Source organism: Clinocottus analis, unplaced genomic scaffold, assembly GCF_023055335.1.
Source record: "Clinocottus analis isolate CAN_PGR_092001 unplaced genomic scaffold, fCliAna1.0.p SCAF_8, whole genome shotgun sequence".
NCBI classification, from domain to species: domain Eukaryota; kingdom Metazoa; phylum Chordata; class Actinopteri; order Perciformes; family Cottidae; genus Clinocottus; species Clinocottus analis.
Window position 1 is genome coordinate 1,831,553 of NW_027176240.1, and position 20,472 is coordinate 1,852,024.

Consider the following 20,472-nt stretch of genomic DNA (forward strand, 5'->3'; position numbering starts at 1 on the left):
AATAACTATTTTTAATGTTTTTTTTCATGAATGCTCATTTTAAATGATACGTAATCTCACGTACCCCCTTGGAGTGCCTTCACGTACCCCCGGGGGTCCACGCACCTCCATTTGAGAACCACTGATGTCCAGCGTCTGTGCAGAATCGACGGAGTGCTTTTCCCCGTAACTTTACATTATTCCTCGTGCATAACCTGGAAGGGCAAAGGATTGTAAAAAATGTACATCTGGATTGAAATCATTCTATTTTCTACTCTTGCAATGTATATTTTATCTGTCACACAGCTGTAGCATCCTTTTAGAGATGCATTTTGTAATATTCTTTTTTTTTTGCTGTTTGGTATTTTGTCATTGTTTTGACTTCTGGATGCGACGACTGGCAATAAAAGTGAAGGAGTAAGTGGATCTGTTCTCTGTTAGTTGTCCTACAGGGCGTTTTGCTGTATTTCATCTCACATATTGTTAGGATGACCGAGTGGCAAGTTCAATAAAAAGGCACTCTGGAGAGCAAGCTGTTGAGTTGCAACATCATTTTTTATTTCACACCCCTCCACAAACAAATTAAGCTTCTTTTAAACCCCCTTTGGGGACTAATTGGCCCAGACCATCCCTCGATAGGTCTGTCTCTCCATCCAAAAATATGTGCCCTAAACATTTATATTATTGTGCCAACCCCGAAAATAACCCTACTAACTTACTAACATCTAGACCCGGTATAAATAACATAACTTCTAACACTTCTCATTTACTTCACCCAAGACAGCAAAAACCTCGTCACTTCCCCCTTTCCCTTTCCTCCACTTGGTCCCACCCGGAACTATAAGTGGGTGCTTAGGCACCTGGGGAAATCTTTTGCCCGAACACCCTGGGAAAAGAGGAAACAGGTAAGTATCTCCATGCAATCTACAATATTTCCACTTCATCATATTACTAGTCTTTGTAGTGACGACCTGTCGTCACACCTCCTCCTCCCTCTCAGAGTACATTACCTCAATTTTCATGTACTCTCAAGAGACAGTCTGCCACCAGGTTGGCTTTCCCCGGGTGGTACCTTATCGTGAAGTCATATGGCTGAAGCGACAGGTACCACCCCGTGAGCCGCGTGTTCGTGTCCTTCATCCGATTAAGCCATTGCAGAGCTCGATGATCGGTCTCAAGGACAAAGTGCCGGCCCAGCAAGTAGTACCGCAATGATTCAATGGCCCACCTCATGCCCAAGCATTCCTTCGCCACCGTTGACTACCTTGTCTCCCGGTCCATGAGCTTACGACTCAGAAACAGAGGCCGTCTTTCTCCGTCTGTCTCCTGCAGAAGCACTGCTCCCACGTCAACCCTTGAGGCATCCGTCTGCAAAATGAATGGTTGGGAAAAGTCAGGAGTGTGGAGAACCAACTCCCTTGTGATAGCCGCCTTGAGGTCTTTAAAGGCCTGGTCACATTCTTGACTCCACCTGACTTTGTTTGGAGCTGAGGCCTTGGTGAAGTCGGTGAGTACGGCTCCTTTCTCAGCACAGTGGGGAATGAATTTGCTGTACCAAACCACAAGCCCCATAAAGGCATGCACCTTCTTCTTCTTTGTAGTCGGCACTGGATATGAATGAATGGCCTCCACCTTTCCCACTCGAGGCTTGACCACGCCCTGTCCAACCACGTGGCCCTAGTACTCCACTTGCATCTGGGCAAAAGCACATTTAAGTGGGTTGATGGTTAACCCCGCCGTCTTGATCAGGTGGAGGATCTGTCTCACATGCGAAAGATGTTCCTCCCACGTTTGGCTGAAGATGACGATATCGTCCAAGTAGGCTGCAGCAAACTGTGGAACCGCCCTCAACACTTGGTCCATAACTCGTTGAAATGTAGCTGGTGCCCCCTGGAGACCGAATGGCATAACTTTGAATTGAAACATACCCTAGGGTGTCTTGAAGGCTGTCAGCGCCTTGGTTTCCGGTGCGAGAGCAAGCTGCCAATACCCCTTGCTCAGGTCCAGTGTGGTGATGAACTTGGATCTTCCGACTCTCTCAAGCAGCTCATCAATCCAGGGCATAGGGTAGGATTCAAACTTCGAAACTGCATTGAGCTACCTGAAATCAATACAAAACCTCAGTGACACATCCTTTTTTGGGGACCAACACCACCGGACTTCACCACTCACTGGTTGATGGTTCAACCTCAATTTCCTTCTCGAGCTTTGGCACCAGCCGTTCCGGTATTCTATAGCACTTCCGCCGAGGGATGGCACTTTCCTTCAGGTGTACCTTATGCTGGACCAGCGATGTGAAGCCAGGCTTTTGTTGGAACAGCTGTGGGTCGATCAATGCTTTGATCTCCCCCTGCCGTCCCGGATGGAGGTGTGAAAGCTCAAACAAACTGGTTTCAGAGATGTCGCTGGGAAATGACTGCTCTCCCTCTTCTTTCTCCTCATCAAGCGCACAGATCAGGAGCTGCTGCTGGACAGGCAGCTGATTTGGTGTTGCCGGCTCCTGAAACTCCTTCAACAAGTTTACATGGAATTTTTGATATTTATTTACCCTCTCTGGCATATAAAGTTCATAGATGACCTTACCAGTCCGTCTCGTGACGTCATACGGCCCATGCCACTTGGTCAAGAGCTTGCTGTTCGACGTAGGCAGCAGTAACAGTACCTTTCCGCCTGGTTCAAACCCCCTCTCTCTGGCCTTCTGGTCATACCACTTCTTTTGCTTCTGCTGTGCCATCCTCATGGTCTCCTGGGCCAGTGCTGACATCTCCTCCAACCGTTCTGTCATCTTCACCACGTTTGCCACTACGTTCTCCACTTCTGATGTCGGACTTTCCCAGTAGTCCTTCAGGAGGTCCAGCGGCCCCCTGACATGGCGTCCATAATGCAGTTTGAATGGTGATAAGCCAGTTGAAGCTTGTGGCACCTCCCGGTAAGCGAAGAGCAGATACGGCAGCCATTGGTCCCAATCCGCTCCTGTGTTAGATACAAACTTGCGCAACATGCTTTTCAGTGTCTGGTTGTATCTTTCCACCAGCCCGTCCGTTTGGGGATGATAAGGAGTGGTCTTAATCCCTTTTACGCCTAAGAGCCTATACACTTGTTGAAGTAATTTGGACAGAAAGTTAGTGCCACAATCTGTCAGGACTTCTCTTGGTATCCCTACTCTAGCAAACAATTGTACCAGACAATTGGCCACCTGTCTGGTTTTAACCGATCTGAGGGGAAAGGCTTCGGGATAGCGGGTGGCATAATCACAAATGACCAAGATGTACCTATTGCCTGCTGAACGCTTCTCAAGGGGGAGAGGGAGGAGGAGGTGACTGAACACAACAGCGAAGGCTTACTTTGTCCAATTGCTGGGCACGTGTACTGAGTGTGACCTAGGGCATTACACTGATAGCACCGTGTATCTAGCCTTGCACTGGAGAAAGGCTTTTTACTGGTATTGGGATTATTGGGAGAGAATTGCCTGCTACTGTATGGAGGCCTAACCTGAGCTTGACCACCCCTTTCACTCCCATTGGACTTACTGCGACCGGTGAAGTGGACATCACGGCCAAAGGTGGTTCTTCTGTTGCTGGCCGTGGCTGACAGGAACACTTCTGCAAGGCGGGAAGCCTCTTTTGCTGTACACGGATCACGTTCACGGATCCACACCTCCAGCTCCGGCTCAACCGTCCTCAGAAATTGCTCTAGAATCAAACACTCAGAAATAGCTTGTACAGTGGAGCTCTATGGTTTTACCCATTTGGCAAACATGTCCTTCAAACGCACATACAGTTCACGTGGTGTTTCACCATGACTAATGCCCAGCGACCGGACTGTTCGTCTGTAAGTGTCAGTTGTGCGCTCCTCTCTTGCTGCTTGGGAGTCAATCAGTGACTTTACCATACTAGTCAATTTCTCCAGTCTCTCAGGAGGCGTGGGTTCAAATCCCACCACTGCCACCAAATGTTAGGCTGACCGAGTGGCAAGGTCAATAAAAAGGCACTCTGGAGAGCAAGCTGTTGGGCTGTAACATCATTTTTTATTTCACACCCCTCCACAAACAAATTAAGCTCCTTTTAAACCCCCTTTGGTGACTAATTGGCCCAGACCATCCCTCGATAGGTCCGTCTCTCCATCCAAAAATATGTGCCCTAAACATTTATATTATTGTGCCAACCCCGAAAATAACCCTACTAACTTACTAACATCTAGACCCGGTATAAATAACATAACTTCTAACACTTCTCATTTACTTCACCCAAGACAGCAAAAACCTCGTCACTTCCCCCTTTCCCTTTCCTCCACTTGGTCCCACCTGGAACTATAAGTGGGTGCTTAGGCACCTGGGGAAATCTTTTGCCCGAACACCCTGGGAAAAGAGGAAACAGGTAAGTATCTCCATGCAATCTACAATATTTCCACTTCATCATATTACTAGTCCTTGTAGTGACGACCCATCGTCACACATATATATGAGAAATTTTACAAAACATAACCATATGGTGGCAGTTCAGGCTAATTATCACCCAAATATCTCATGTAATCATTTCTGAGGTCGAACTAAACTAGAACATCTTAAATGTGACAATATCAGAAGCGTGAAAGCACCAACACTGAATACTCTCTGTTGTGCATGAATCTGTAGGAGGATCTGGGTGTTAGCATTCTGCTGTCTGCTAGCATGTTGCTAATCCTGTTCCAGCAGGCTCTGCAGGTTAACCAGCTCTGGGAGGCGCATTGGGAAGTTATTTTTTCACTGTTACAGAGATGTGCACGCTGCAGGCTGCAACCAAATGATACTCAAACTATAGAAATACAAAGTTTCTGCTGTATTGATTTTACACCGGAGACATGACCTATAGCCCTATATTTGAGGTTTCTTTCATTTTTATCAGCAAATCTTACATTTACATTTTATGTTTCGGTCAAAGATTAAAGAGTCCAGGTGTAGGTCGGCTCCACACACCGTATCTGATGGACGAGCGTCCGCTGTGCTGTTTAGTTATTGTCCTCGGGGACTTTAACACCGGACACCTCAGCCATGAACTCCCTAAATATAGTTTATTAAATATCCTACGAGCGCGAAGAACATTCTGGACCACAAAGCACATGTACTTTAAGATACACTTTAAAACTTTGACGTTTTTGTTGTCTCAGCACTTTATCTTTACCTCATACTTAATTTAAGTAAGGAAGGAACGGGGTAAGTGAGTAAGTATGTAAATTAGTTAGTTAGTTAGCTTGCTGATGCTATTGGTTAAAGTTAATTTGTAACCCATTCTGGCTCGATAAGATAAAATACATTAAGGCTGTGCAGGCTTGTCCATATTGGGTCTATGTTCCCATCTGCAGTCTTTTTGGCATCGTGGAAGCAGAACACAAATATTCTCATATGTCTGAATTCAATCCATTTGGGGTTGGAGAAAAACACGCTAATATATTTATTAGCTTTTTATACAACTGGGCTTTTTTTGTATAAGTCTATGTTCATCATGTGAGGATTTGGAGGCAATGTGGGGTTAAAACAAATTTTAAAAAATGTTATTGCATGACCCATCCAGTGTGTGTGTTCGGTGTGTGTTATAAAGCACGTGCTCTATATGTTCTATGGGATTCTGCATCAAAGGAGCTGCTGCAGCTTTTGTAAATCTGGCTGATTGATGACACGTCTTCTCCTTTTGGCTGATGTACTATTTATCTTCGGGAGTTAGGGGGGTGGGAGACATGCATCTTCTGCACCCCGAGGCTTCTCTGGCATCCTCATACTTACATGGCGGGAAGTCCAGGCACGTCGGTTATTCCAGTTTGACTCGTTGATCGTCAAATAAAAGGCTGCGCGCCGCAGCGCTCTGCTGTCTGTCTCGTCTGCGGCTCTCTAGGGGTCCGGCATGGCGCTCAACGTCCCGGGACTCGTGGCTAGCATCGTGTTTTACCTGCTGGTGCTCGGGGTCGGCATCTGGGCCTCCGTCAAATCCAAGAGGGAGGAAAGCAGGACGCAGGCGGACCACGCCGACATGGCGCTGCTGGGCAACAGGAACATCAAGACGGTGATGGGGATCTTCACGGCGACCGGTGAGATGTTTAAAATTAAAAAAAATAATAATAATTGTAATTGCTTGATCTCAATTGTTTTGATGGATGGATGGATGGATAGATAGAGAGAAAGTCACTTTATTAATCCCCAATTAAGGGGAAATTTGTTGTTATACTATCGCCCAACACTTTACAGACACACAATGGAATAAACTCAACAAAAAAAATATAAGAACAGGGATGACAGGTATATACAAAATAAAATTAAAAATAATATTTAAAAAAAAATACTGCATACATCTAAATATATACACACAATAGAATACAATAACTGTGCAGTGTGTGTTTAAGGACATTAATTAAGTTTAAACGGTGTGCAAAATGCAAAGTACGTGTATGTGCTGCTCTTTCATATTCTCTATAGTTATATGGTACATTTTTTAAATTTAAATGTACATTGTGCAGTATTTCGGGGGGTCTATTATCAGAATTGGAATATTTTTGTGACATTTTCGGAGATAATTCTTGGATGCAGAGACTAAATTGAGCTGAGGCATCACGAGCTGTTGTTCCCATCTTTGTGCCCAGTGGCGCCCTCTATTGGTCCTTGACTGCCATAGCATACAAAACAGGCTCTACATAACCGCATTAAGCATGCTTTAGTTACTAAAGCATGCTTTAGTTACTAAAGCATGCATTATGCCGTTATCTAGTGGCTGTTTTTTTAAAATTTAGTGACAATTATTCTTATTTCCATTCTTATTGTTAGTATATAATCACCTGAAAATAAGAATAATTGTGTTTTACATACCTGTTAGTCATTTTTATGTCTATAAAAGTTCAGTTGGTTGCGAACTTCCACCTCAAAGCTCGATGCCGCAAACGTTTGCTTAGTAAATGTGAATACTGCCAGAGGGCTGACTGCAGGTAAAAGGGGTCAATAACCCAGTTCCAGTTCTTCACATGCATTAGTTTATTTATTTTTGTGAGTCTGTGTGCACATGTCTGTTTGCATTTCCATTCACGTGCATGAGACTGAAGACACAATTCAGTTAACGCACAACAGTCCTCTCTCGGCGGAAACCTGCTCAATATATTTATTACGTAAAGGAATTTACACTCACACCTTACACAATGACAAAGACATGTGAGGAACGTGACAATGAGCTGTGTGTGTGTGTGTGTGTGTGTGTGTGTGTGTGTGCAGCCACCTGGGTCGGCGGGACCTTCATCATCGGCACAGCTGAGACGGTGTACAATCCAAAGTTTGGGCTGATTTGGGCGGTGATGCCGTTGGCGGCGACGTTGACGTTCATTGTTGGTGAGATAACATCAACAGGTTCTTCTGCTTTCGTTGCTCACTCCTCAAACGACACTTCAACTCCTTTCAGAGTTTCCCGTCTGCTGCCTCTTGCATTCATTTTATTCGACACTTTGATTTCTTTTTGTCGGTTTCAAATCCACATATTAAAACATTTCAGCTGTTATTTGCAAAGAGAGCCTCTTATTTAAATCAGGACAGCGTGTTGTGCATTAATATATGACATAAGCATTTGAAGTTGACACATTATTTTGTTTATTTTGGGGTTTGCATCCATTTCCTAACGAAACTGACACTGAAAATTAAATTTAAAAAAGTGAAAATGACCCAAGTCAGGCGTTTATTTGGACCCAAACACAGATGAAGTGATGAGAGGCGTCTTTTTTAACGATTTAATAAGATCTAATAATTGTCGCTGAGTCCAAAAATAGACAGCGAGCAAAAAAAAAACAATTATTTCACTGTTATTTTAAAACAAATATCACTTTGGTTTTAAAAAACATCCCTCGCCGTCAAAAAGTCACTTTTCCAAGGAACCTCTGAAAATCAGAACTATCCTCTGTTTTTTTTAAGGTGGTCTTGTCTTCGCTGAGCCCATGAGAGCCCGGAAGTACGTGACCATGATGGACCCGTTCCAGATAAAGTACGGAAACGGACTGAGTGGACTGTTTTCCATCGCGCCGCTGGTGTCGGAAATCCTCTGGGTGACATCGACGCTGATCAGCTTGGGTAATCTTGATGTGTGTGTATGTGTCAGAGTGCATTTTGTGTAATGCATTGGTTCTCAAACTGTGGGGCGCGACCCTCTAGTGGGGCGCGGAGGTATTACAGGTGGGGCAGATGCAGATTCTTTATTAATCCCACAGTGGGGGGGATTAGTGATTAGTGGGGGGAGCTTTGTGCTGCTGTGAAGCTCTGGGGCTTCAGTGCCTTGCTCAAAGACACTTCAACATTAAGCTATGGGGAGAAAACAGGGATCCAACTGGCTTCCTTGGTCATCTTTTTTTGACAAATATGAGTTATTTTTTGCACATATCTACCTTTATTTGCAGTGATTGCACATGTTATTAGTTTTTGTCAGATGGAGCAATCTGGTTTACTTGAAAGGGATTTACATTTTCTTTAATCTATTAATTAAATAAGTCTCAAAAAGTTGGACCATTTTGTTCCCATGTTGTCGTGTGTGTGGCAGGCCTAACCATGAGCGTGATCTTGGATCTGTCGTACGCCGCGAGCATCTGGATCTCTGCCGCCGTGGCCGTCACCTACACCCTGCTGGGCGGCCTCTACTCTGTGGCCTACACGGACGTCATCCAGCTCATCCTCATCTTCTTCACCTCGGTAAATTTAATCAATTATTAGGAGCACTTTTGTGTTCAGAATCAGCTTTAATTATCCATGTAAATGTGCACATACATGGAATTCGACTGTGGTTTCTCTTTGCTCTTCGTACGAATAAATTAAGAAAACAGAAAAACTGATTAATTGCAATATGTCCTTACTTTTTATTGCCTTGTATGGGCTCACAAAAAAAAAAGAATCCTAAAATTCCCACAATAGCATCTTTTATTACACCCTCCCTGCCTTCTAAATGCCAGTTTATCCAACAACTTGACAGTTTGTGAAACAGGCTTTGTCCCAAGGCCAGACTGCGATAATGCTGACGTCACTCTGACATCATCCGGGGTTATTTGCAGACTCCGGTTCTGCCGCAACGGGACAGGATGTGCCTTTTCCTTTCTGGCAGACTGAGTAGTGCTGTGTGTGAGGATTAAACTAACTGTCGTGGGTAAAATTGGTAACCTTCATGCTGTTTAACCACAGTCGTATGAGCTCAATTTGTGTATCTTTAGTGTACCTCTCTCTCTCCTCAGTGGTTGTGTGTCCCCTTCCTCCTCATGAGTCCCACCGCCGTTGACATCACCACCACATCCTTCAACCGCACCTTTCAGGCGCCCTGGGTCGGCTCTCTGACTGCAGACAGAGCCTGGATGTGGGTCGATATCTTTCTGCTTCTGGTACGGCAATGAAAAGCATTTGATGCTTTTCGGAAAAAAAACACTCAAGACTAATGCGTGCAGCACAAAAAATAGTTTTATATGTTCAGCTGTAACTCTTACAATGACCTTAACTCATTGGAAAACTGGAATTTTGGCTCCAGACCTCCTTTCCTCTGTGTTTGAGTCGTCGTAGGAACTCCAAATTAATTAGAATACTTGTGTTTATTATATGTATTTGTTTAGCAAAGTCTTGGGAAAAAATTGTATATCTGCAAAAAATCACTTTTAAAAGATATTTTATCGATAACTATCAACATCCAGCATGATATGAGCCAGATCCCCCAAAAAAGCCTCCTGGAGAGTCAATAAGACACCTTTTTGGAAAGATTAGGACCTAAAGAATCAGAATCTGCAACAAAAATCACAATAAAACAAAGTCTTGGCCTCTTAGGAAGGAGTTTCAGTCAAAAAAACTGTTGTTTGGTTCAAAAATGTGAAAAATATGACGTATTTTATGCCAAAAGATTGTCTGAATAGGGCATGCTGGGACCTAAAATAGGCGCGTGAAGATTTTCACGCATGGTTTCCAAAAGGTTAAAGTGTAATTGGATGCCACACTTTACCGGCAGTGGGGTCTGCTGAACCATGTTTAGAGAAACGATGGTTTACACGTGGAGTAACTGGAAGAAACGGTCGGACAAATCTAAGTTCATAACATCACAGCAACTTAAAGTCTAATGGACATTTATTTTACCTGCTGCAGAATGCATATCCTCACATACCTGTTGGAAACCAAAAGAAAAATGTAGACTTTTTTTTCTGCATTCATTTGTCAGAAAATATCTTTTCCACTACGTAGACGTTTATCGTCCATGTAACCATATATGGTCATTTTCCTCACAACATATTTCAATGAGTGCCCTCTAAATGGTAATGTTAGTTTAACATCTTACACCTTTTTTTAAACTATTGATGCAAGAAAAAAAAAACACGAGGGCTTATTGTGGACTAACAGTTTCTCTGTTCTTCTAATATTTGTCCCGCTATCAAAGAGCATGGGGGACCTCGGTTTCCAGGACTTCCACCAGAGGACGCTATCGGCTTCTTCGTCGGCCACGGCCAAGTTGCGATGTTACGCTGCAGCGTTCCTCATCCCCACGTTTGGGATCCCTCCCGTGCTCATCGGGGCCGTGGCTGCATCAACAGGTGACTGTATACCAATTTGTAAAATTAAAAATAAAGAGGTGGAGCTTGTACATCGCCATCCTGAACCCATTATGTCCTCTGTACGGTACCTACCTTACCAGTTTGACTGATGCATCGTGTCCCTCCGCTGCTTCCCAGACTGGAACTTGACCTCTTACGGGTCTCCGTCTCCTTTCGAACGAGGTCAGGCGGATTTGATTTTACCCCTCTCGCTGCAGCACCTCACTCCGCCCTACATCTCAGTCATCGGCATCGGAGCTGTGGCCGCCGCCGTGATGTCGTCGACGGACTCCGCCCTGCTGTCCGCGGCCTCCATCTTCACCTCAAACATCTACAAGAAGATCCTGAGGACCGAGGTGGAAAGATGGAGGGAGGGAGGGAGGGACGGAGCGCCTGATGGATAATGGGGATGTGAATGAAGAGCACACATTATTAAGCTATGGAAAAAACACAGATAAAAAATATGCTCATCTACAAGAAGATCCTGAGGACCAGGGAGGGAGGGAGGGAGGGAGGGAGGGAAGGAGTGAGTGAGGGAGCGCCTGATGGATAACGGGGATGTGAATCAAGCGCACACATTATTAAGCTATGGGAAAAACACAGATAAAAAACATGCTCATGAGAGGTCACTGTATTTCTATACAGTGACCTGAGCATTTTTTATGCTTATGGGAGGTCACTGTATTTCTATACAGTGACCTCCAATGGGCATTTTTTTTATCTGTTTTTCCCATAGCTTAATAATGTGTGCGCTTGATTCACATCCCCATTATGTGAATCGGGGGGAGGGAGGGGGGGGGGGGGGAAATGGTTGTCTTGGCTTTTTAAATGAAGAGGCAAAGTAAGAGAAAGAAACACCTCTGGGATTTGCCTGATTCTGTGCTTACCTTTGACCTATAGGGAGTATCCGTCCATCGCTACCACCCCTTGTGACTTTCCTCTGTATTTCGTTTCATCGCAGGCGTCGGAGACTGAGATCCGGTGGGTGATTCGCGTCTCTGTGCTCGTGGTCGGCCTGGCCGGCACGTCGCTGGCCTTCCTGCGCGCGGGCGTCATATATTTCTGGATCCTGGGCGGCGACATCGCCTACATCTTGATGTTCCCGCAGCTGGTCTGCGTGCTGTTCTTCAACGTGTCCAACGGCTACGGCGCCGCCGCGGGCTTCCTGGCCGGGTTCCTCCTGAGGGTTTTGTGCGGCGAGCCCATGATGGCGCTGCCGCCCGCCATCCATTTCCCGGGATGCACCCTGGAAGACGGCGTCTACGTCCAGTATTCCCCCGTCAGGACCATCTGCATGCTGACCGCTTTCGGCACCACGCTGCTGGTGTCCTACCTGACGGAGCTGCTCTTGAACAAGGGACTGGTGCCGGAGGCGTGGGACGTGTTTAAAGTTAAAGTCCGGCCGTCAGACGGCGGCGAAGACAACCGCAAGGCACAACCTCTGAGTGAGGATGACGGGGCCTCGGATCCAATGTTGGACTCAAAGTTATAAACTACACCAAACTGTACCAAACATAGGGGCCTTAACGCTAAAAAAATGTATTGTATAGCTTGTTTAAAAAGCAAAAAAAAAATATTGTAATACTGGAGGAACAGGATTTTTTAACTGTCTTGTAGAGAATAGTAAATATTGAACAAAGTCAAATGCCTCCAAAACATCTTGCAGAGCAGAGGCAATATTTTTATAACTTGAATGTTATTTCAAAAAAATATATTATTCAATATTATATACAATATTATATTATTGAATTGGAATACATGTCATTGAGCCAGCAGCTTTAATGGTTTAATTGTATTAATCACAATCTGTTTTTGATATTAAAGAATTAAATGATGGCATATTTGGAAGAGTAGTTTTTTTTATTGTTTTGGATGTGTGAAATCAAAATGATATGAAAACTTGTCGTTTTGGTGTTGTGATGTATCTCATACTTTGACGCGCTGTCCGACACGTTAAGAGGTAAATTTTGGCTCTAGACGTTTTTCCCTTGTGTTTGAGTCGTTGTAGGAACCCCAAGTTAATTCCAATACTTGTGTTTATTGTATGTATTTGTTCAGCAAAGTCTTAGGGAAAAAATGGATATCTGCAAAAAAATCACATTTAAAAGATATTTTGATCGTAACTATGAACATCCAGCGTGATATGAGCCAGATTACCCAAAAATGCCTCCTGGAGCGTCAGTAAGACACCTTTTTGGAAAGATTAGGAGTTAAAGAATCAGAATCTACAACAAAAATCACAATCAAACAAGGTATTGGTCTGTTAAGAAGGAATTTCAGTCAAAAAACTGTCGTTCGGTTAAAAAAATGGAAAAATATGACGTATTTTATGCCAAAGGATTGTCTGAATGGGGCATGCTGGGACTTAAAATAGGAGCGGGAGGATTATCGTGCACGGTTTCCAAAAAGTTAAACTACCATCCATTCTTTTATTCGATGTAACGGCTGCTTTCGATTAAGAAAATGTGCTTAATCTAACAAAGATTTTGCACTTCATATAAACAGCTCTCGGACATTAAAACAACCAATTTACTTCAGACTATATTGAGCATTTTCTTCCTCTGCATAAAAGTCAATGTAATCCACACGCTCTTAAATTAATATTGCCTTAAGTGACGAACATCTACACACATTTTCAAGTGCAAATCACCATCTTAAGTCTTACTGTGCAGTTACTTCTGTAATTTTACCACAAGAAAACTGTCACTGTTGCTATTTTAACACCCTCAATGAACAACGTTGCACGCCACTGTTTCCCTGAAGCATCCTAACCATGTGCTCAAAGAACATGTGATCACACATGTGTTGCGTAAACATTAGTCATAAGAGTGACGCTGCATGCGGCAGGAAACGTCCGCTCGAGTCTTCAGTTCCAAGAAATGCTCAGCGTGGGTGTTTTTTTTTTTCTCGTGCATTGAATAGAAACAAAACTGTCAATCGTATTCACACTTAAAATGCAAGAGTTTTGTTTTTTTTTATTTACAAGAGAGTTGTAGGTGCAGGGTAAGACAGTGATATAGTGTGTTTGTGCTGCTGTTACGCAGGGCCGTAGTAGTAGAACGGTATGTCGTTCATGCAGAAGTTGGGCTGCAGGCTCTTGAAGGTGCAGTCGGACGTGTCCAGGGAGCAGCGGCTGCATCGGCAGCTCACGGCCACGGGGTATCGGACCACCGGGTCCACGCCGGGGGCGCAGCCGGGGAGCTCGAACTTCTTGTAGTACAAGTCCAAGTACGTGCACACGTGCTGGTACATTTTACCGAACGGTACCTTTCTGTTGGGGTCCTGCAGAAAAGAGGCATTGATTTTTTTTTGCGACTGCGGCTCAGTGGTCAGCGCGGCCGTCTTTCAATCGGAAGATCGGTGGTTCGAGCCCCGCCCATAGTAGTCAAAGTCGATGTGTCCTTGAGCAAGACACTTAAACCCCGAATTTGCTCCCTGTTGCTTTGGATAAAGGCGTCAGCTAAATGTAATGTACTGCAGGAAGAGAAGGACTCAAACAAAAATCCTGTTGGTTTTGTTGTCTAAATCTACACTGTAAAAAACGCCTGTGAAATTTATTGTGTTTGTGAGCAGTAACCTACTGTAAACTATTTCCCAGTAAAATACTGTGTATTCATTTAAATATTACAGTAGTCAAAGCTATACTGTCATTTTAAAAAAAACAACACAGTAGTGCTGTGGGGAAATCACAGTAACCAAGAATATACTGTAAAAAATGATGCACCTAAAAAGTACTGTCGAAAATGACTTTAACAAATAATCTGATTCAATACTGTGTTGTTGTTTTTTTTTAACAGTAAGTCACTTGTTAATGGCTGCCAGTTATTAACTATCAATGTTACAGTGCGTTTTTTACAGTGTATTTCAAGGGAGCAACATAACCAGGTGTGTCTACTTCTAAAGAAGAAGGCCACTGTGATCTATCAGCCGTCACGCCACAAGACGGCAAGAAGCAACTCCTCTTTGGACCAACAAAAAAAAATACAACATATATATATATATATATATATATATATATATATATATATATATATATATATATATATATATATATATATATATATATATACACTATATGTTATTATACCGATTTCCTAGATGTGATTGCATGTGTATCTATCTGTTTGAAGCTGTTATGTTCATTTGCAACATTGTTTTATGACAAAAAAAGTGTGTCAGTGCAATGGAAGAAGGGCTGTTTAAGCAATGATAAGGTCTGTTTTTTCCACTACTACCCACAATACCTTGTTGTTGCAGTGACCGCTGCAGATGGTGGCCTCCACGAGGTGGCAGCTGGGACAGCCCTCCTTCTCCAGAGACACCGTCTGGTTGACGGGCTGGCAGGACGGCAGCTGGAAGGCCTCCGCTGGTGGGACAAAAGGGCCTCCATGTTGCATATTTTCACACACCCGCTCACACACTTTTTGTTTCCTCACGAGAGGCGAACACATTAGCGGGCGATGGAATCGCTTGTTCGACATTACTGAAATTTTAGCTGGTGTGTTGTTCGAGGTTCCTGTTAAGCGTAACACACTTCTTCTTTCTTTGTAAATGCCGCTTCCACTTTCACGTGACGCTTCATTCATGTGCACTAACATGCTTCAACATTCAGACACAGCTATTTGTTTCACTTTTAGGGGAAGTGGAGAGCCATGTGTTATATTTCCCTTTGTGGTTTCATGTATTTTATTGTTTTTCTTTAAACTTTCAACAAAACCCAAACTCACATTTTTGGTTTAAACTTGACTCGCTCTATTTTACACCTGTATCGAGTTGAAAAGCACACTGTAAAAAACGACTGTCAAATTTAGTGTATTTGTGAGCCGTAACGTACTGTGTAATATTTTGTTTTCCATTTTTGAACCGATCGACACAGTTTTTTGACTGAAACTCCTTCCTAACAGACCAAGACTTCAATTTAAAAAAAATAAAAATACAGTGGGTTCAACAGACCTACAATAACACACAAAAAATGAACACCATACGAGGGTTAATTACCTGCAGGAGCTAGGGGCCAAATGGGAGATGCGGCTCCCAGAAACCAACTCAACATCACGGGCAGCATCGCTCTTCTGACCTGTACAGCCGTCATCCTGCAGAGGGGGCAAAGCAGGTTAGTTAGTCAATGAATAACTTACTTGACATGCACAACTTCCTACGTAAAAGACACACAACTTGCCACCCCATCCATGAAACATGAACACAGCATCTATTTATTATGAATAAAGTTATTAGCGTCAACCTGTAAACTCTTTCGCCTTTGCTGTAAATTGACATTTGCTTCTTTTATCTTATATATTGTCTGACCACATGTTCATTTCTACTCATTAACACAGTTTTTTTTTAAAAGCACTGATTAATACAGTTAACGCTATTCCCTATATTTGATTCTACGACACTCTAGCCACACTAAAACATACAAAAAAAGATAAAAAAGGAAACATATAGGATTAAATATTGGATAAATAATGGATAAATGGTGCCTGCATGGTGCTTGTTGGTGTGAATCGGCCTGACGGACCTCTGGGGCGTCTGCAGGCGTGTGTGTGCCGAGGCCGGGTGTCCCGCTCGGTCTTTATACGGCACAGCGGCGCCTGGTATCCAGGAAGAAATGCTGGTATAACCCCATGGTTACCTGTCTTTGTTAAAGAGAGCACAAAGCGCAGTTTTAATCTCCTCCTAACCAGGGGGATTAGACTCTCCCCGTATCGCTTTTACATCCTGTTACGCACATGAAAGCTGCAGCATTATGTGGCATTAGAGGGGAGCGCGGGCAGGTTCGGTGTCTTTGCCGAAGGCCACCGGCACAGTTGGAGTTGTCGAAAGAAGGAGGAGGCTTTGTAACCGGAGGCTGAACTAGAATCAAAACCACCGAGGAATAACTTGAAGGTTAAAGTGACAGTTAGCCTACTGTAGCATGGCGTTTTCTTTCATAGATCTAATATAGTTTTGCTGCATCTTGATATTTCACTATGTTAATTTTTTCAATTTATGTGACTTTTTTTTATCTGTGATGCTTTTTTTTGCAATAGGGGATTAGCATCAGCGCTATGTTGAACTGTCATACCATTTACTCTGAAGCTTTTTAGCTTTTCATCCGTCTTTGTTTAATTACAGATATAAATAGTGTCTTCATGGGCCAAAGGGTGAGACGTCCAGAGCTGCTTTTGCTCAGTATTGTTCACAAGATTTACACAGAAACGTTTAATACGCGTCGATCCCACTGATGACGACACACAGTTAAGATGTTTAAATGGATGTGAACGTGTTTCCCGTGTGGGTGGACGTGTTGGCTTTCAAGAAAAAGTAATAAAACCTCCAGTTTGAATCTAAATCCCTCCAGACTGCTAAATGCTGTTATTGTTTTGCTAGAAGAGCTGGTTGTGGAAATTATTATGTGAATTCCATCGTGACCTTAGAGCTGGATGACGACTGTCAAGGAGTGATCTGCTGCTGCCGGTGAAATAATCCTGTTTTATCAGTGTGGGATCACTGTGACACGCTGACTTCCTCCCGACATGGATCACTCATGACGTTGATCCGTGTCGTTTACGAAATGATGGTTTTAATGAGTTGCCATAACGCAGTAGGATCTGTTTTTTTTCTTTCTGAGGGGGACAAATGAGAAGACATCCGACATTCAAGCACAGGGATTTCAGATTCAGTAATTCAGCTTATTTTTCAACCTTCGTTGACTAGATGACCAGTGGAGATTTGGGTCGCAAAAATAAATATATAGGACATATACAGCAACTGTAATGTATGTAGAATATAAAATCACTTGGCATATGTTACTGCTTTATTTTTTCATGCTAGGAATTATGAAGTATAAAACGATAACTGATATGAAATGGGCACAATCCTGTTGCAGGATTTGTAGAAAAAACTTGAAAAAAATAAAAATTTGATGTACTTATTATAGTAAGGCCTTTCTTCTTTTTAATCTTGGTGCAAAAATATCAACAAAATGTCATTGCATTTAGTTAAAAAAAAGTTTTCTAAAAAAAAAGGGAAAATACACACTACACACAAACATTTTTATTGCCATCCAGAAAACCTCATCTTTTAACTAGTTCACATATTTATAATTTGTTTATTGTGAAGTTGTTAGAATAACTTTACAATTCTATATGTATATACAGTAAATGGCCTAGAATTAAATCATTATAACAATTTAACTGCATAATGTAACTGTAAGCTATTCTCTTGGGCGGCGCTCTAGGAAGCAGTGTTCGAGTGTGTTTCCGGGGCTTTTATTTTGAAGGGGGGAAACGGAAGAAGAACATATATGCGCAAGAAGACCCCCTCGGTTACATAACGTTAAGCCGGAACTTTACATTCGCCGGTTGCTTGTTTCAAGTCGGCGATTAATAGCAGATGGACCCATTCAGTCAGTACAGCGCATGCGCGTAGTGACTGGTTACGAAAATGACCATTACATGACGGGTTTTCTCGAGTTATATTGAGTATAAACGGTCCACAACGAGACAAACAGCGAGGAGCAATGGCGGAAGAAGAGGAGGCGAGCAAAGCCAAGGTGAGAGAGTATATTAACGGTGACGTCACGCTGGTCGGAAGCATTTTTTTAATGGAGGAAGGTCAACCAAAGTGGTTAATGTTCAGAAACGGTGGAAGGTGACATCCAGAAAACTAACTTCACGTCACTGAAAGTCTCAAACATTGTTCTTCTAAAATTCGTCTTGCAGATTATTCACCAAATGTCATTAATTACCAATTGAAGGCGTATCAATGCGCATTAATACACCATCAATTCTGGCTCATTCAATAGAAGAAAAACATGGCGTCGTTTACTCTCTGGACAACATGCACAGGTTTGCTTCAATGCGTGTGTAAAATGACTGTTAATACAGATAAGTGTTGGTAACAATTGTTTGTTCTTCTCAAATTAAACACGTATAGATTCACTACAGATCTCAGTATCACTTGCTGTAAGAGAAACGGAAATAAAGTCACTTTTAAGGTACTACTTCCTCTTTTCCTGGTGCTTCAGGGCTTCAAGCTGCTGGGGATCCTGGACGTCGGGAACACTCCGTGTGCCAGAGAAGCCATCCTGCATGGAGCCGGGGGTTCGATAGCCGCCGGCATGCTGCACTTCCTGGCCACAAGTGAGTCTCAGTGGATTCTGAACTGTGTGTTTTTAATACCCAGCATGCCCCATTCAGACAATCTTTTGGCATAAAATACGTCATATTTTTACATTTTTGACCCGAATGACACCGTTTTTTGACTGACACTCCTTCCTAACAGACCAAGACTTTGTTTTATTGTGATTTTTGTTGCAGATTCTGATTCTTTAGGTCCTAATCTTTCCAAAAAGGTGTCTTATTGACGCTCCAGGAGGCATTTTTGGGGAATCTGACTCATATCATGCTGGATGTTCATAGTTACCATCAAAATATCTTTTAAAAGTGATTTTGTTTTGCAGATATATATATAGATATACATTTTTTTCCAAGACTTTGCTGAACAAATACATACAATAAACACAAGTATTGGAATTAATTTTGGGTTCCTGCGACAACTCAAACACAGAGGAAAAGAGGTCTGGAGACAAAATGGTGCAAAAACATGTGCAAAGATAATCATTTTTGACCAAATATATATCTTGTCTCCACCGTCTTCATCCCAAAGTGTAGTCTTTCAGTTTTGAGAGCGAGACTTATTGAGGATGTTTTTAATATTCAGCCTTTTTTTCAGGCAGGAACTCAATCAAGTCGGGCTCTCAAATTGAAAGACCACGTTGTTGAATGAAGTCATGAAGCTAAATACTCAAAACATCGACTCTTTTGTTGTCTGCAGGTCGGGTGAAGCGGTCTTTTGACGTGGGCTTTGCAGGCTTCATGCTCACGACACTCGGCTCCTGGTAGGTTTTTATGTTGAGTCGCACTTCTGCCTCTTCTTTTCTGTCTCTTATTTGCATTTTATTGTCTACCCTTTTACAATATTTGCATATTTCTGAAAACATGAGCTCACTTCTTACTGCAGTTTCCTCTCCAAAGCACAATAGAAGTTATCTCATGACACTTTTCATATAGTAAAGGTCTTTATGAGCAAGCTCTTGGTGTCAGTGTTACGGACAAAACTCCATAAAAGAGGAAGAAACATCGAGCCGATTGAGATCTGACCGTCGTAGCTCCAGACTTTACGACCCCGGAGGCAGAAATCCAAAGACGAGAAAGCACAAAACTACAGGAGAGTGACGTGCATCTGTAGGATAAAAATGCACACAGCGAGATTTTGGAGAAGAGAGATGCTCAGTGCATTGTGGGAAAGTCTCCCAGCATATCAAACTAAAGCCCAAACTATGAGCGAATCCTCTCGAGCTACTTGTGTTGGTAACCGGCAGCCTGCCGTGTGTCCTCCTCAGGTTTTACTGCAGGATGCACCACGCAAAGCTGCGCGCGCAGCTCAGGATGGTCCAGGACGGCCTCAAGAACAAGGTGATGTACGAGGGCACCGCTCTCGACCCCGCGATCAAAACCAGAGCGGAGACGCCACCGGCGAATCCCTCGTGACCTCCAGCGCTGAAATTCATGCCTCCTTCCTCTTGGGAGAGGAAGAAGACTTTTAAAAAGACTGACTGCGGTTGCACAAACGATGGAAGAAACTGAAATTCCTGTATTTCATGTTTTTTGTCTGACAACTCGAGCTCCTTTACATGTGGACTTTTTGCATCCTGATCCTGAAACAACCCCAAAAGAAATGTTTAAATTGAATATTTTATAAATGTACCGGTTAAATTCCCACAAACCCTGTGACGCGTGACATCACATGGCGTGGATTCATCCTGTCTTCACGTCTGAAAAGTTCAAATTCACCTCAAACCTTGGTTGTTTTTTTTATTATCATGTATTTAAATAAATTGTATGCTGATGAAATGATGTGTTTGTGTGTATTTTGGGATGTTTCATCAGTGTAAAGTAG

At 43.0% G+C, this 20,472-nt stretch overlaps 3 protein-coding genes across 3 annotated transcripts; 2 read left to right on the forward strand and 1 right to left on the reverse strand.

The window, feature by feature from the left end:
• The first annotated feature begins 5,855 nt into the window (after window positions 1-5,855).
• On the forward strand, window positions 5,856-12,019 carry LOC137779771 (high-affinity choline transporter 1-like). Its single transcript, XM_068567957.1, has 8 exons — window positions 5,856-6,039; window positions 7,208-7,321; window positions 7,895-8,050; window positions 8,514-8,662; window positions 9,196-9,339; window positions 10,374-10,527; window positions 10,666-10,883; window positions 11,489-12,019. Exons 1-8 carry the CDS (start codon window positions 5,856-5,858, stop codon window positions 12,017-12,019), a joined length of 1,650 nt encoding a protein of 549 aa, XP_068424058.1.
• A 1,544-nt stretch (window positions 12,020-13,563) lies between these two features.
• On the reverse strand, window positions 13,564-15,619 carry lhb (luteinizing hormone subunit beta). The gene is made up of 3 exons (XM_068567959.1): window positions 15,526-15,619; window positions 14,772-14,893; window positions 13,564-13,809 (listed from the first exon to the last, which is right to left on the reverse strand). Exons 1-3 carry the CDS (start codon window positions 15,617-15,619, stop codon window positions 13,564-13,566), a joined length of 462 nt encoding a protein of 153 aa, XP_068424060.1.
• A 2,237-nt stretch (window positions 15,620-17,856) lies between these two features.
• Window positions 17,857-20,420, forward strand: cox20 (cytochrome c oxidase assembly factor COX20). The gene is made up of 4 exons (XM_068568288.1): window positions 17,857-18,064; window positions 18,539-18,653; window positions 19,348-19,411; window positions 19,916-20,420. Exons 1-4 carry the CDS (start codon window positions 18,032-18,034, stop codon window positions 20,061-20,063), a joined length of 360 nt encoding a protein of 119 aa, XP_068424389.1. The 5' UTR covers window positions 17,857-18,031; the 3' UTR covers window positions 20,064-20,420.
• The last annotated feature ends 52 nt before the right edge of the window (window positions 20,421-20,472 follow it).

Excerpts from the sequence above, each read along its gene's own strand:
- cox20 (XM_068568288.1), top strand. The coding sequence starts at position 18,032 with ATGGCGGAAGAAGAGGAGGCGAGCAAAGCCAAG. Across the intron at positions 18,654-19,347 it reads GCTGCACTTCCTGGCCACAA|GTCGGGTGAAGCGGTCTTTT; the intron begins GTGAGTCTCAGT and ends TGTTGTCTGCAG. Across the intron at positions 19,412-19,915 it reads CTCACGACACTCGGCTCCTG|GTTTTACTGCAGGATGCACC; the intron begins GTAGGTTTTTAT and ends TGTCCTCCTCAG.
- lhb (XM_068567959.1), bottom strand. The coding sequence starts at position 15,619 with ATGACGGCTGTACAGGTCAGAAGAGCGATGCTGCCCGTGATGTTGAGT. Across the intron at positions 14,894-15,525 it reads TTGGCCCCTAGCTCCTGCAG|CGGAGGCCTTCCAGCTGCCG; the intron begins GTAATTAACCCT and ends TTGTCCCACCAG. Across the intron at positions 13,810-14,771 it reads GCGGTCACTGCAACAACAAG|GACCCCAACAGAAAGGTACC; the intron begins GTATTGTGGGTA and ends TCTTTTCTGCAG.
- LOC137779771 (XM_068567957.1), top strand. The coding sequence starts at position 5,856 with ATGGCGCTCAACGTCCCGGGACTCGTGGCTAGCATCGTGTTTTACCTG. Across the intron at positions 6,040-7,207 it reads GGGGATCTTCACGGCGACCG|CCACCTGGGTCGGCGGGACC; the intron begins GTGAGATGTTTA and ends GTGTGTGTGCAG. Across the intron at positions 8,663-9,195 it reads TCCTCATCTTCTTCACCTCG|TGGTTGTGTGTCCCCTTCCT; the intron begins GTAAATTTAATC and ends CTCTCTCCTCAG.